Source organism: Neomonachus schauinslandi, chromosome 11 (assembly GCF_002201575.2).
Source record: "Neomonachus schauinslandi chromosome 11, ASM220157v2, whole genome shotgun sequence".
NCBI classification, from domain to species: Eukaryota; Metazoa; Chordata; class Mammalia; order Carnivora; family Phocidae; genus Neomonachus; species Neomonachus schauinslandi.
Window position 1 is genome coordinate 92,649,519 of NC_058413.1, and position 13,857 is coordinate 92,663,375.

A 13,857-nucleotide genomic window follows, 5' to 3' on the forward strand; every position below is an offset into this window, starting at 1 on the left:
TGCATGTCCCTGACAGTCACAGACCCCGTGCCCAGGCCCTCACTTTTGGTTCATGGGTCGGCTCTTCTCAACATTTCCAAAACAGTGATGAGATTGGCTGGTCTAGACCCTGATATCCCAACTGTTTTTCATATGAGAAAAAAAAAAAAAGTCTAACAGGTTAAAAAAAGCTAGGTAAACTGACAAAAATACCAGTCCTTTTGCTGTTGAAAAATTGGGAAACAAATACGGTTTTGTAGTTAAATTGAATGACAAATTTTTCATCAAACTATGTGGCCTTTTTTTTTTTTTTTTTTGATTGCTTGCTTGGCTTTATTGGTCGGGATCCCTGGGTTCTGGCTTCAGCTCTGGTCCTAAATTGCTAGTTAGCTTTGGATCAGCCAGCTATTCTCTTTGGATCTCAGCTTCTCTGAATATTACTCTTCAGAGTGGCACAGGCTTGTCCTGGAAATCAATAACCGTTCCCTTAAAAGAAGGATGCTAGGGTTATGCCAACCTTTCCACCATGCACTGGGAGGCAGTTGTCCCACTCCCGCCTCCCCCAGGGGATGCACACAAACTATCACAACACGTGGTCTCTGTTTTTAGGTTGTGTGTCTTCCTCCCCCCACCCCCAACGCTGGACTCAAACTCCTTGAGGACAATTCTAGTATGTTCCATGGTAACTTTCATTCCCTTGTTTTTTTGCAAATTTTTTATTTTTTTTTCTCAGTTTTTTTTTTTTTTTTTTTTTTGTATTTCTGTGTTCTCCTTACCTAAGATCTGGATGAGGTCTTTTATGAACACCATGAACTTACAGAATTAAAATGTTTCCCACATACTTTTCTATCCTCCCATGCCATTTCTGTATCAGTCCAGTAAGGTTGGTAGGACAGACAGAACAATGGGGACAGCACACAGATGAGTCACTTGGGACCCAGGGAGGAGGGGTGCAAGCTCCAAGCTTCCCAGGGAGTCAGGCAGAGCCTGGAGAAAATTGTGGGCCAACTGACTCCTGGTCTGGTGCTCACTTCACTGCTTTCCTTTGGTACCCATCTCCCTGCAGCAGTGAGCTGCAAGTGCTCCTGCTTCTGACTGCACCCCTGCTCCTCTGGTAGGGTCAGGAGCCACAGGGAGACATTACCTCATGGTTCGCGAACCGGATATCTCGCGAGAATATGGTGGCCACCCAGTCGCAGCCTAGTTTGACATCAATGTTCTGGGCTAGTTTCTCCAGGGTGGGTAAGTGGCTGGCTTGGAAGTGGTAAGCCAGGGTGACATGCAGCTGCTTCTTATGAGGTTCCACATGGACTTCTGGAAAAAGGAAGGAAACCGTTATTAGAAAGTGGTCATCATAGCAAATGGCGGGGCAATTCTGCCTCCCCAGTGACAGAGGAGGGAGTCCCTCGGCCAGACGAAACCTGTTTCCCTCCTTTGCAGCAGCAGGATAAGGGGAGAGGAGAGTGTAAAAAGATCCTGAATCAACCTACAATCTAGGAGGTTAAGAGCCATTCATCTGGCTGTTCTCCAGGAACTGTGGATCAGCTGAGAGGTCATCATTTGGGTCGGCTTTTCCTCATAACACACAGATTATCAACAGCCCACCATTCAGATGAGGAAACTGAGACGTAAAAGGATGAGCTAATTTATGTAGAAATAAAGAGATTTTGTCATTACATGGGTGTCAGAGCTAGAGCTCCTTCATGTTGAAATCCACTCTCTTAGCTTCTGGGCGGCTCTGATGGAGGAACCAGGACCAGAGGAAAAGATGGAATATTTTCAGAGTTTACAACAGGGTTCCCCAGCAGTATTTGGGCAGAATAATTCTTTGTTGTGGGGGCTGTCCTGTGCACTGTGGGGTCTTTAGCCGCATCCCTGGCCCCTACCCACTAGATTCTGTAGCACCCCGTGCATTGTGTTAAGCAAAAATGACTCCAGACATTGCTACACGGCCCCTGGGAGATAAAATCTCCCTGATTGAAAACCACTGGCTTAAAGTATCCAGACTATTATTCTAAGACCCTGTAAGTAAAAAAAACCAACCAACCTACCTACCCAAGGCAATGGATTTTATTTCTCCTTTGTACATCTCTGCATGGGGGAGATCCATCTACTGTCTAAGCTAGAACACTGCAGAAGATTCAACCAGAGGGGACGTAGGGAATTTGAGAAATTAAGGGGCTTGCTTATGTTTCACGGGGATAGAAGTAGCAGTTGGATCGCTTTCTGTTATACTATGATGGATTTCTCTGGTGTAAGCCCTATGAGGCAAGGGCTTTCTGGGTCCTGTTCACAATGTATCCCCAGTGCACAGCTCATTATAGGCACGGAGCTCCTTAAACCACCTAGGACAAAGGACACCAAATCTACTTGCTAAAGGAATCTGAGTCTGCCAAAAACTCTAGAATACCGAGGCTTAAGTTCTAGGGCCAAGATGGGATGGCCAGCTCTGCACACAAGGAGGCAAGGAGCTAGAGCAGCTCCACAGGGCAGGGCCACCCAGTTCTCCCAGTCACCACCAGGGGGCCGCACAGGGGCAGGGAACCCAGCTGGCCAGGTTCTTCAAGAGAGTGGCCACAGATCTCGGAGAGGAGCTGGCCCTCCCCCTCCCAACAAGGGAAGGGAGCAAGGGCCTCTTGCCTCTGTCTCCTCATGTGCCTTCAGAATCGGCCACAGCCCTGGCTGAGATCCACTTTATGCATTTGTGAAGGATTTGGGTTTGTGGCTACACCACCAGCTTTGGGTCTTGTGACAGTTTTAGTGGTTTTGATAATAGCTACTGTGGGATGAAAAAGAGCCATTTCCCTGAGTTAGAGGGATAGGAACAGGAAATAATTTGCCTCTCTATTATGTTATTTCTTTGAAATATTAAGCTATGAGATGGCGGGCTCCAGTGACATCAGGAAGCAGAGCCTGGTCCCTGGGAAGAAGGCGTGCCTGGGGAGGGGCTCTAAGGAGGCCCCCGCTCCCCAAGTAGAAGAGTTACCTCTGGTGGGGGGGGCAGGGGGAGGGGTGGGAGCTGGCCAGCTCTGGGCTACCTCCAGCTTTGCATGTGATGCTCAGATTCAGCTGTACCACCCACACCCAGCTCTGCCCTGGCCTGGACGGCCTCCACACAGTCCTTTGCACATACCCTGCCCCTTCCTGCCTGCGTTCATGCTGCCTGCCCCCCTCAGGGCCCTTCCTCCATTGTAGGGATCATCATCATCCAGTGTGCATTCTCTTTTTTCTCTGAAGTTGGAGCCACTCCACCCTGGGATGGCCTCTCTCTTCTCAGAGCTCTGTTATCACAGGTGCTTGAATCTGTCCCCTGGGCCAGGAGAAACCAATTCTGTGGCACGCTTCACAGATAAACACAGAGTGGTCCCCAATAAATACCCATGATTGTGATTTCTCTCTCAAGGGGGCCAACAGAAACCACCCCCTGCCAACTCTTCCCTCCCTCCACCCCACTGTCTGTCTGTCCCACTGCAGGTAAGGCTCTCCTTGACCTAAGTGAGTTCGTCTGTACCTGTTGGCAGACAGGAAAGCTTTGGCAACTTCTCCCCATTTGACCCCCTCCCCTGCCTCCTGCCTCTAAGTCAACACATATCCCGAGTCTCTCTCTCTACGCTACTTCCCTTGATGGGAAATCTCAGTTAGCTTGAACTAAGACCTGCCATGGAAAGAGCAAGAAACATCTTGAAGAAGTGCCACTTTTGGACCAGCTGTTGAGGATTTAAGGGACCCATCTCATGGGTTTCAGCGAGTTGCGGGCGTTGGCTCTGTGGATTTATTATTATTATTATTTTTCTTTTAAAGATTTTATTTATTTATTTGAGAGAGAGAGAATGAGAGACAGAGAGCACGAGAGGTAAGAGGGCAGAGGGAGAAGCAGACTCCCCGCCGAGCAGGGAGCCGGATGCGGGACACGATTCCGGGACTCCAGGATCATGACCTGAGCCGAAGGCAGTCGCTTAACCAACTGAGCCACCCAGGCGCCCGGGATTTATTATTTGATACTGTTTCCACTCAGCTCTCTGTGCTATCCCACCACCCGTGCACAGCCCTGGGTCCTCACAGAGTGAGCCGTGAGACCAGCCAAATGGCGGGGAGGTTGGGGGGTGGGGGGGGAGGAAGGTTCCTTAACTCTGGATGGGAAAGACGATGCGGCTACAAAGTTGCATTTATGGTTCAGTGTGGAAGAGCCATTTGCGTGCCTTCAACTTGGGTGTCGGGGCAGGCCCGGGACATTCTCTCAGGAGGCTCAGCAGAACAGTAGTTGCTGTTTTTAAAAAGGGGGGCAAAGAGGTGAAGGCTGTTGCAGGAAAAGGCACTGTTCCTTGTCATGTTCTGCGCGTTCCTGCAGGACCCCCGGCTGGCTCCCGGCCCCAGCCCACTCCTCCATACCTTCCTATCCCTTTCCTTCCCAGTTTTTTGATTCACAGGACCCAGGGCTGTTAGCTCACCGGTTTTGGATGCAGCCTCTGCAGCAAAGTCGGCGGCAAACTTCTTGAGGACCTCTGCGCTGTCTTCCTTCACAAAGAGGCCGATGAAATTGGAGGAGGTATAGAGCTCCAGGGGCAGCGGGGCCGAGAACTTGCATTTCCAGCGACTGACTGTGGTCTGCAGGGCTTCCCCCAGGGCATCCACCTTGCTGTCCTCACACTGGCAGGGGAAGACAAGACGCTTCATTCAGGAGCACGGGGGTGGAGAGCGGGGGGAAGAGTGTCTCTAAAACTCTCAGAGTTTCTTTGAGAAAGATCCTGGGATGACTAAGAGGAAGTGGTAATCATTTTAATTTTCAGAGTGAACGGTAAGAAAGGTGTTAGGAACACATTTTTACCTTAAAGAGACCGAGAAAAGCTGGAAAAAAAAAATACCTCAAAATAATTTTTTGAAATGTTGTCTTAACATGCTCCCATTCTGCCTCCTTTTGAATATACCTGGATAAACCAGTTCTACTCCTTCTCCACAGCAAACCAAAGTAGATGAAATCTATATTTATTATGGTGAGGGGGATTTAATTTAGTCATTAAGTAAGCTCTGTGATAGCTAGGATGATGGACTGGGTAACCATGGCAAGTCACAGGTATCTGCCGTCTCTGGAAGGATCTGGTGAGACAGACATGTGGACAGTATCTGTCCATGAGGCTAAAGTCACCTCCCCCTGTCTGTAGACTACATTTCTTATTCCCAGAGCTCTCATTTCTACTCTTGCAGTGGACAAGGGTGAACACTGTATTCGTTTCATTGCTGTGGCTGCCAGTCCAAGTCCTGACTCAGTGGGTCGGGCTTGTCCCTGGAGTCCTGAGGAACAACAGTCATCGTGATGGCACATCAGACCTGCGGTGCTCCCGGGCCTCAGCAGGTATTAGAAAGAGGAGCGAGGGAAAGTACCCATGGACCTTACTCATTCCGCGCTGGCCCACCCAAGCCTAGGAGCCCGTGACTCTTTCCGCTGGCTGCCTGGGAGGCTCCAGACTCTGATTCCAGGTGGCGAGGTCCTGGCGGGGGTATGGCAGCCGGGCTCCCCAGGGCAGGGGCGGGGGGTGGGGGTGTGTGGCTCACCATGAAGAACTGGCAGAGGGTGATATGGGGGAAGATGTTGTGTGCCTTGTTCTTCCCGCAGATCTGCTTCGACTGTTGCCAAAAGTCGGAGAGCTTCTGTGCTAAGGGGCCGGTGGGTCGGAGGTAGAGGACATACTCCCGGGGCAGGGGGTCATCCAGGAAGGGGTCACCGACATGAGAGAACAGCCTGCCAGAGAGAGAGAAGGGAGCCCAACCGGCCTCACTTGAGAATAATGGAAGGGAAGGAAGACCCAAAAGAGACAGCTCCACCCTCCGGATGCTCCGTACCCCAGGCACTGCCAAGGGATGGGTTTTCATTTCCGTGCTTTAAAAATCCATCCCTCAAAGCTCATGCTGCATGACCCACTCTCAGATGCACCAACTTCTCTGCTCTTGCCTGTCCTAACTGTATCCACATCCCACAACTCGCTCAAAAGTCCTAAAGTCACTCCAGATAAACTGTAAATCCCTTCCCAGCTGTTCCTTCAGTTCAGCCTACCATTAAACCCACATGCCCCCCAAACAAGGCAGGTAGGATTTTTTTTTTTTAAATGGATTTACCTAGCATCCACACACCCTAAAGTGTATCTTTAAGTGACCAACAGGGGCAGATACTGTGATAAGGGCTCTATCTTGGACATGCTTTGAATTGCTTTAAACAGCTTTAAGGAGAAGCACACCCTGGGGCTGGGACAGGGGAGGCAACTGGCTTGCTAGATGGGCTTGTCACATGGTCTTTTGGCTCATCCCCCCCCCCCCCCCCCCCCCCCCCCCCCCCACCGCTTTTTCGGCCCCCCCCCCCCCCCCCCCCCCCGCCCAGTCCATTCGAGAAAGGCTGCACCTCCCTGCTCATCCACATCCACTTGGAGTTAATTATATGCTATTTTCTCTATTTATTTATTTCATACCAACCAGTCACATGCTGCTTGAACACTTCTTCCTCCTGTGGATGCCAAGGCTTTTTGTCTGGAAGAAGAAATCAAATTGCTATTGTTAGTATTTTTAGCCTCCTATCAGCTTTTCTCACTATCGCAGCGGCAAGAGTGTGAAGCGGGCGACATCACAGCCTCCTCAGCGGTGTGGGGGAGACACCTGCAGCAGGAATCCCCCTCCTCCAACCAAGGGTCATAGCACGGCATATGGAAATTAGGACTTGTAATTAATTTCCATGTAATTAGCACTGGATTTGTATGCAGCCTAACAGCCATGCAATCTATTTTGAGCAGTTTCTGCATTAGAATTTTGTTTTTGCTTCCCTAAAGGTGGTCATGTCTCGGTTTGTCCTCTTTCCTTTTCACCCACTCCTACTGACCCAGATGCCCTGCTGAGCGGTTTTTTTTTACTTGCAGCCCCTTGGCAAAGCACGTTAGAAAGTGGGGCTCAGGCCCACAAGGACATTTACTTTGGTTCCATTCAGTGACTCCTCCCACCCACCGCCAACTACCACTACCAGCCTCAGGCTAGATCACAATCTCCCCACGCTTTTAGACCTCTTTGGGGACAGCGCCGCCATCACTCCCCCTGCTGGAGAACCGGAGTCAAAGCCCTATTACTGGAGGGGCCGTGTCACAGGAAGGCGACCGTGGCAAGGACCTTGAGCACATGCATACGAGGACGGAGGAGAGTGTCTGAAATCTGGGGCGTCCAAGAGCTAGAGAGTCCTGGGTTTGTATCCCGCTTTGCTAGTCATCCACTGGTTCTGCCTTCATGCTATGTTTGCTCACGGAATGCTTACTGAACTGCGACTATTTTGCCAGCACTGTGCTAGGCTTCTAGGCACACTGTGGAAAACAAGACTTAGGTGGTCCCCACGCTCCTGGAGTTTTGGGTCGAGCTGGCATGAAAGCATCACGGTACAGATAATGAATTACACTGGTGGTGAGTGCAATGAAGGGAAAGCACAGGGAGCCCTAAGGACATAAGACAGGGACATCGAACTCGGGTTGAGGGGTCAGGGAAGGCTTCACTGAGGAAGTGACATTTTGAGTGGGATCTGAAAGAGCGTAGACTCCTCTGGGCAGGGGTGGGTGGGGTGGTTGTGGTGGGGGCAGACACTTCGTACATCTACTCCAGGGAGGGGTGTCCATAAGGAGCCTTGAACTCTTGCCCGATGCCATGGAGGTGATCAATAAATGACCGTTCCCGTCCCTATACCCCACAGATTTGGCTTCCTTGGAAGAGGGAGAAGAGGGGAGGGAATTCTAGTTTTAGTTGACACTCTCCAAGCACCCTTTTTTCAACTGGCTGCTGCAACCAGCAACCCCCTCCTTCCATCTCCTGGGCTCTCTATGGAGTAACCAGAAGGGCTGGTGCTGGGAATCCTGGGGGTGCGATCGGCAGGAACCTCAGATCATCTGTGAGCCCGGCTCCTTTACCTCCCACAGGGAGAGCTCAGGGGAAGTAAGTAACGTGCTCAGAGCAGCCCGGCCACGGCAATGGCTCAGTGACTCTTATCCACCGCCCCAAGATCAGTTAAATACCTTTTCCCCCATGAAAATCTGAGCACCAACACCAAATGATCAGGATTAAGCAATCTACTCAGCGTTACAGAAGCAAGCCTGCTTGTAGTAAGATGATGTTATGGAGAAGCGAGACAGACCCCTCGGAACCCCTCGGAACCAAAGCTGGTGCAGAAAAGGCTGGAAACACAGGGACAGCCCCCCCTCCCCCCCCACACACTCATCCCACACCTGGATAATTGCTGCCATGTCACCAGCCCTGCTTCCTTTACCACTTACAGAGGCACACATCTTAGGCTCTTTCTGGATCCAGAAACTACATACCCATGAAAGAATGCAAATCATCATCTTTTAGGTTAGAGTCTCCGAGGAATTAAATTCACCCCCCCCAAAAAAGACCCATTGTTTCAAAAACTAGGAAAAGAAAAACTCATTTGTGATACAATGTGCTATTTATATAAAGGATCCAATTTCTTTCTTCTTTTTTCCCCGGGCCCTTCCCCCAGCGAAATATATCTGACCGAAATCTAATTCATTTTTCTTTAAGCACTAGGACTATCCTCTGGAAATGAAAGATCTAATTAAGTTATGGTCCCCATAACTCAAAAGACAGGTTCTGGAGAGGGTTCAAAGATATAATTGAGAAAGATAATGAAAGGTTTGGGTGATAAGGCTTTGATGAACGATTAAGAAAACCCAAGTTCTTCTTTCTGAAGAACACAAGTCTGAGAAGGCTTCAATTTTATGGAAGGTTCTCGCCTCTGATGTACCTTCTCTAGTCAGGGTCAGCCGAAGTAACATCAGCTTTGGCTATAGCACAAAGGTCTCAAGTCAGATACCAGAAAGAACTTTCTCACAGGAAGGTGCTATAAAAGTGTGTGTGTGTGTGTTTCCTTTTGGGGGAGAAGAAAGTTTCTGGGAAGCCATTACTGATCTGAAACAGAGGTATGTGATTCTCTAGGCAGGATGGTGGTATGAGTAAAATCACCACTTCCCTAGGGTCACAAGCCACAGGCGGAGAGTTCTGTTGCTCCTTCACGCACTGCCAGGATGATAATGATTTGGGTTGAGTTTGTTCCCAGAACTCTGCCCACAGAACAGACTGAATGCGGGCAGCGGCAGGACACACCTCCTCCCTCCACCCCGCTGAAGAAAGACTGGTGCGATAGAGCTCCCACCTCCACAGCTCACTGATGGGGCCAAAGCGGGGTGTGCGGGCTGGACTCCAAACACCAGGCTGAGCCTGAGCAGGTGCTATGCTCAGAGTGACTCAGAAGCTGGCAGACTGTCGGAGACCTCGAGCAGGTAAAGGCAGAGTATCCCGTTAAGCCCAAAGGCGAGGGGTCCGGCCACTGGGTTGCAGCAGCTGATTATTCAGATGGGACCCGTGAGCTGCTAGAGCTGTTACCAGGGAACGCACATTTGATCTCTCTGACCCTGGCCCCAGTTATGTCTAGGGTTCATTCTCAGCAGAAGTGGAGGGGGGGGGGAAATAATGCCAAATCTGATGTCCTGCTAATGGGGAAGAAGCACCTGTGAGATCAAAGCAATGGCTCAATGAAAAACCCAGGCAAGCAGCTGGGAGCACAGTAGCCCAGATGGGAAGAAGCTGCAGCACCCACCGAGGGCCTTGCTTCGATCTGGCTGGGGTCCTTCCCACTGTCTGCTCTTAGCTCTGCTGAAGTTTTGGTTCCAGGTTGGTCTGGCCCCAGGGCCGTGGCTCTGCCCCATCACCAGGGTCACAGAGATGCCTTAAAGGAGGCTGGAAAGGAAAAATCCCTTTCCGGTTTGCCTAAGACAAAGTGGCATTCTTTCTTCCCTCCTTCGCTTCCTCCCCAGGAACTCGTACCAGGAAACCAAAAGAAAACCAAATACACAACCAAGAGTTTAGATCAGAAAGCTACACTCAATATAAAGTTTGACTGGTGGGTGTCCTTTTGGAGACCATCACCTCTGCGTCCCGTGCTTGGGTTCGGCCACATGGGTGAGTCCAGCAAGATTCCTGCTCCCTCCCAGGTTCACAGGTGTTGAGCTTGACTGGGATGTCCTGTTTAATTGTCACCCAGGCTGGTTTTCTCTGCAACCACCCTGGTTCTCTGGGGGTTCCACTGTGCCCTCTGACCCCCTGGGCAGTTCAGTTCAGTTCCTCTCAGCCGAACACCAGTGTTATGTCAGGTATTGTATTAGCACTGGGCATATAAAGAAGAGGAAAGAGGGTTTCTGGGGCTGAGGTTCTTAAATTGTACACCAAGCTACCATAGGTTGGGAGCCAGCAGCAAACTGCAAGAGGTGCCATGGGGTATTCTAAATTTTTGAGGGAAACATAGCAATCTCATGTGTTAAATATCCCATAAGCTACTGGCTTGAGGGAGTTAGTTTCACTATTAGATTGTGTTCCATTCTTCTTGATGTCATTTCTTTGTGAAGCTGGAATTTTGGTAACTGCTATAATAAAAAGTACCCAGGAAAAACCAGTGTGGAACAGGAGAGGACAGTGGCAGTGTCCAACCTGATTCTAAGGTTTGGACAGTTGTGCAGTGCCCAACAGACACACACGTCCCATTAATAAGTAGTTGTGGTCATTAAAGAGTGAAATAAAATATTTTTCTTTCCATTTTGTGTATTTTTCACATGGCTCTTAGGCTGTTGGGGGTAAATACTCATTAAGTTGTTTGGATCTAACTGCTAAATAAACAGAACTGTTAGGTATTTATGTTGGCCTACATGCTCAATGTAAAAATGACCGAGATGCTAAAGTGTTGTGAACTGAGGAAGTTTGGGAATCTGTCCTAGAAGAAATGACATTGGTTAGGATCTTAAAAGTGGTGTAAGAGGTGGCTAGAGAAAAAAAAGGGCATTGGAAGTAAAGCGAATAGCAGGAGCTAAGATATGAAGACAGGGAATGCAGGGAAATTAGTTTGGTGACACTGGAGCAAAAGACCTGGAAGAAGGTTAAAGAAGCTGCAAAGGTAGGCAGGGGACAGCTCACAAGTGTCTGTGCCATTTGAAAGAGTTTGGACCCAATCACAGTACATGTTGGGGAACGACGGGGAGGACAGTTAAGGTGGAGAGACATGATCAGATTTGCATGTGATGTGTGGCCCTGAGGGAGGTCAAAGTGTATGCCAGAGGCTCTTTGGAAGGCCTTGGCAACAGATCAGAAGGGGGACGTTGAGAGGTTGAACCAGAATGACAATGGGAATGTTGGGAAACTGGATGGCTGATTGAACAGAGCTTGCAGACTGGTGAGGGACGGTAGCTTAAATGTCTGTGTGGATGAGTGAGAATACAGTACAGACAAGTCTGGGCTGAGGTGAGGGTCAACAATTTCCGTTATTGTTCTATGCTGATAGCTAGACCAAGTATCCTTGCCAGCCGCCGGGTCTAGTTGTGGAAACAAGATTCCTAAAGCTTTCTTCTGTTCGCTTAACTATGAGTCCTTGTCTCTTTCTGTTTGTAAGCCAGACATTTCTTTTAGGCTACTCAGTGAGTTTCTATTTCCTGTCTAAGGAGTACCTTTAGCTCCTAAATCACTTAGTACTGAGATCAGTAAATACTCAAGGCATCCCTGGCTCAGGTAGACAGGTTGGCCCAGACTCCCAGGTCCTCCAGGGTGGCTCATCTCTATGTGCCTTCAGAAGAGAGTCCTTCCCCTATTTTATGACACTTGACAAAACTCAAATATCTGACACCTGAATCAAAAGGCAATAAGCAACAGAAAACAATAAGCAACGGAAAACAATAAGCAACAATAAATATAAAAGGAAATATATTCCCTTAAAGCAATAAGACCTCAATTCAATTAAGTAGAGCATTGCCCTGACTGTCCTTGGCTTTGGATTGCTGACCAACACATACCGGTGCCCTCCAGATTCTGTTTGCCCTGTGCTTTGGTTCTCTGTGACCAAAAACTTAGTTGTATCAGAAAAGAAAAGACAAGAGGTCAAGTCTGTAATCCTCCAAGTGGATGAAACTCCCCATGCAATGACAATTAGATCTTTCCTTCACATAGCTAAGACGATCGCAAATATTAGAAATATTTAACGTTCACCGTAGGACTTAAAAAAAAAAAATGCTCTCAACCTCCAGGATACCAGTTGTTAAATTTTCCACATCTAATACTTTGAATTCAATTAAAAGATGACCCAATTAATCAGACACCTTATTCCCTTTCCTCAGAATTAGTTTAATGATCTACACCAGACTAGGGAGTGCACAAAACTTAGGTAGAACCCACCTTCTATTTTTCTTGGTTGGAGAGTCCAGTCATATCAAGGGGCCACTGGTTCCACTAAATGAAGTTGAGGGATTCTTTTGGGGTGTATTTGAAAAACAGACATTGTTTTGTGGCATAGTTTTAGATAGAAATATCAGGGGCTTTTATTGTGCTCTATGGAGAATTGCCTGCTCAGCGCAGACCTTCTTCATGGGAGGATTTGAGGTGGCTTAATGGCCTGCCTGAGGCTGATGGCAATCCTGAGAACAGAGGCAAGCAGGTGACTCTGTATCCGTTTCTCCAGTAGGAGAAAAACAGTAAGTCAATAACGACTGGAAGTCTTCCATGCACCAGGCACTTCACAGACTTAAACCCTCATGAAAAATGGTGAAACTGGTATTGCTAAGAAGCCTCCCTGGACCTGGGCAGCTCTTGCCTGACAGGTCAGCTGTCTGGTCATATCTGTGGTTGTCCCAATCCAGGGGCTGGTTCTGGAGGCTGTGGCCGAGTTCTGAATCAGTGAAAGAAGTATATTGAATAGTTGAAGCGCTGAGCCTATAGCCCTGGGAAGCATTTCTGCCAATTGCCTCCAAGCTTCCTGTTCTCTGGAAATCCAGGGTGAAATGGCCCCTACCCCTCTTGTTGGGTATGATGGTGGAGATCTGCTCCTGTCTCCTGGGTGCCCTCCAGGTTGGAATGGGGTTCCTTGGCAGAAGAGGGCTTTGGAGATGTTGAGAATATTAGCGTCTATCTTCCTAGGCATTTACCTCAGCTTAATCAGCAGAGACCTTCCCTCTTATCCTTCGAATAAAAGTGAGTAAAGCCAAACCTATTCTCTGAAGAAGCAAATCTAGACATGAAGAAAGCTTTTAGGACTAAAAAACAAAATCCAAAAAAATCCCTGCTGATCTAAAAGGGAGAAGTTCCCCCAATTATCTTTTCTGTATGTATCAGAAATGATTTGCTTCTCAGGCTTTTGCTTAATAGCCATTCATCTTGGATTCTAACTTTCTCCACTGGTGAAGGTTTGGTTCCACCTCAAACTGTAACCAGCCTGCTTCCTCTTTCTCTCCTGTTGGGTTGTTTCAGGGATGGAGCATTGCCCATGTGCAGGGCAGTAAGGTGTGAGGATGGGATGGACACAGAATACGGAGCAGACGTGAGTCCTCTGAATGCACAAAGAGCTCTTCTCATCCATCACTGCCCATTAACCAAGACTTCGCTTTCTGCCATAGTTACCCTCTCAGCTACCAGTGGCCGATAAGATCCATATAGATCCAGTCCTGCCTTTAACTGATGGTCAAAAGCCAAACTAATATTGGGGCACATTTGAGGAACAGCTAAGAACCACATAAGCCCAAGAGCAGCAGAGGTGGTATTTTAGCCAAACCTTTTTGGCAGAAGTAAAATCAAGGACTGGTCAAATACTGGGGCCCCAGTGGGTCCCTGAAGGAGCTGAGGCATGGGCACGGGTTTTCGGGTGCTCTTTCCCCAAAGGAAGTGCTTTCCCAATTTGATGCTTTAGTTTTTCGTCTTCGAAGAGAAAGGGATGAACGCCCACATAGGGAGGTTGAGCAAGAAAGATGTGGCATCTATAAAGTGTTGTGAGGTCCTCAGAAGCAATCGTAAGTAATAAACCGGGATTCTAGAGAC

At 48.6% G+C, this 13,857-nt stretch overlaps 1 protein-coding gene across 2 annotated transcripts in view; it reads right to left on the reverse strand.

Moving 5' to 3' along the window:
* UBASH3B (ubiquitin associated and SH3 domain containing B) overlaps positions 1-13,857 on the reverse strand; it is a 134,765-nt gene that overhangs the window by 25,249 nt on the left and 95,659 nt on the right. Inside the window, exons 2-5 of one of the 2 annotated variants that reach the window (XM_044919445.1) lie at positions 6,442-6,495; positions 5,530-5,716; positions 4,428-4,626; positions 1,124-1,293 (exon numbers count right to left, since the gene is read on the reverse strand). In XM_044919445.1, the coding sequence (XP_044775380.1) occupies positions 1,124-1,293; positions 4,428-4,626; positions 5,530-5,716; positions 6,442-6,495 (610 nt within the window). Of the gene's footprint in view, positions 1-1,123; positions 1,294-4,427; positions 4,627-5,529; positions 5,717-6,437; positions 6,496-13,857 lie in introns of both variants that reach the window. The other variant, XM_044919446.1, reaches the window with a different exon arrangement.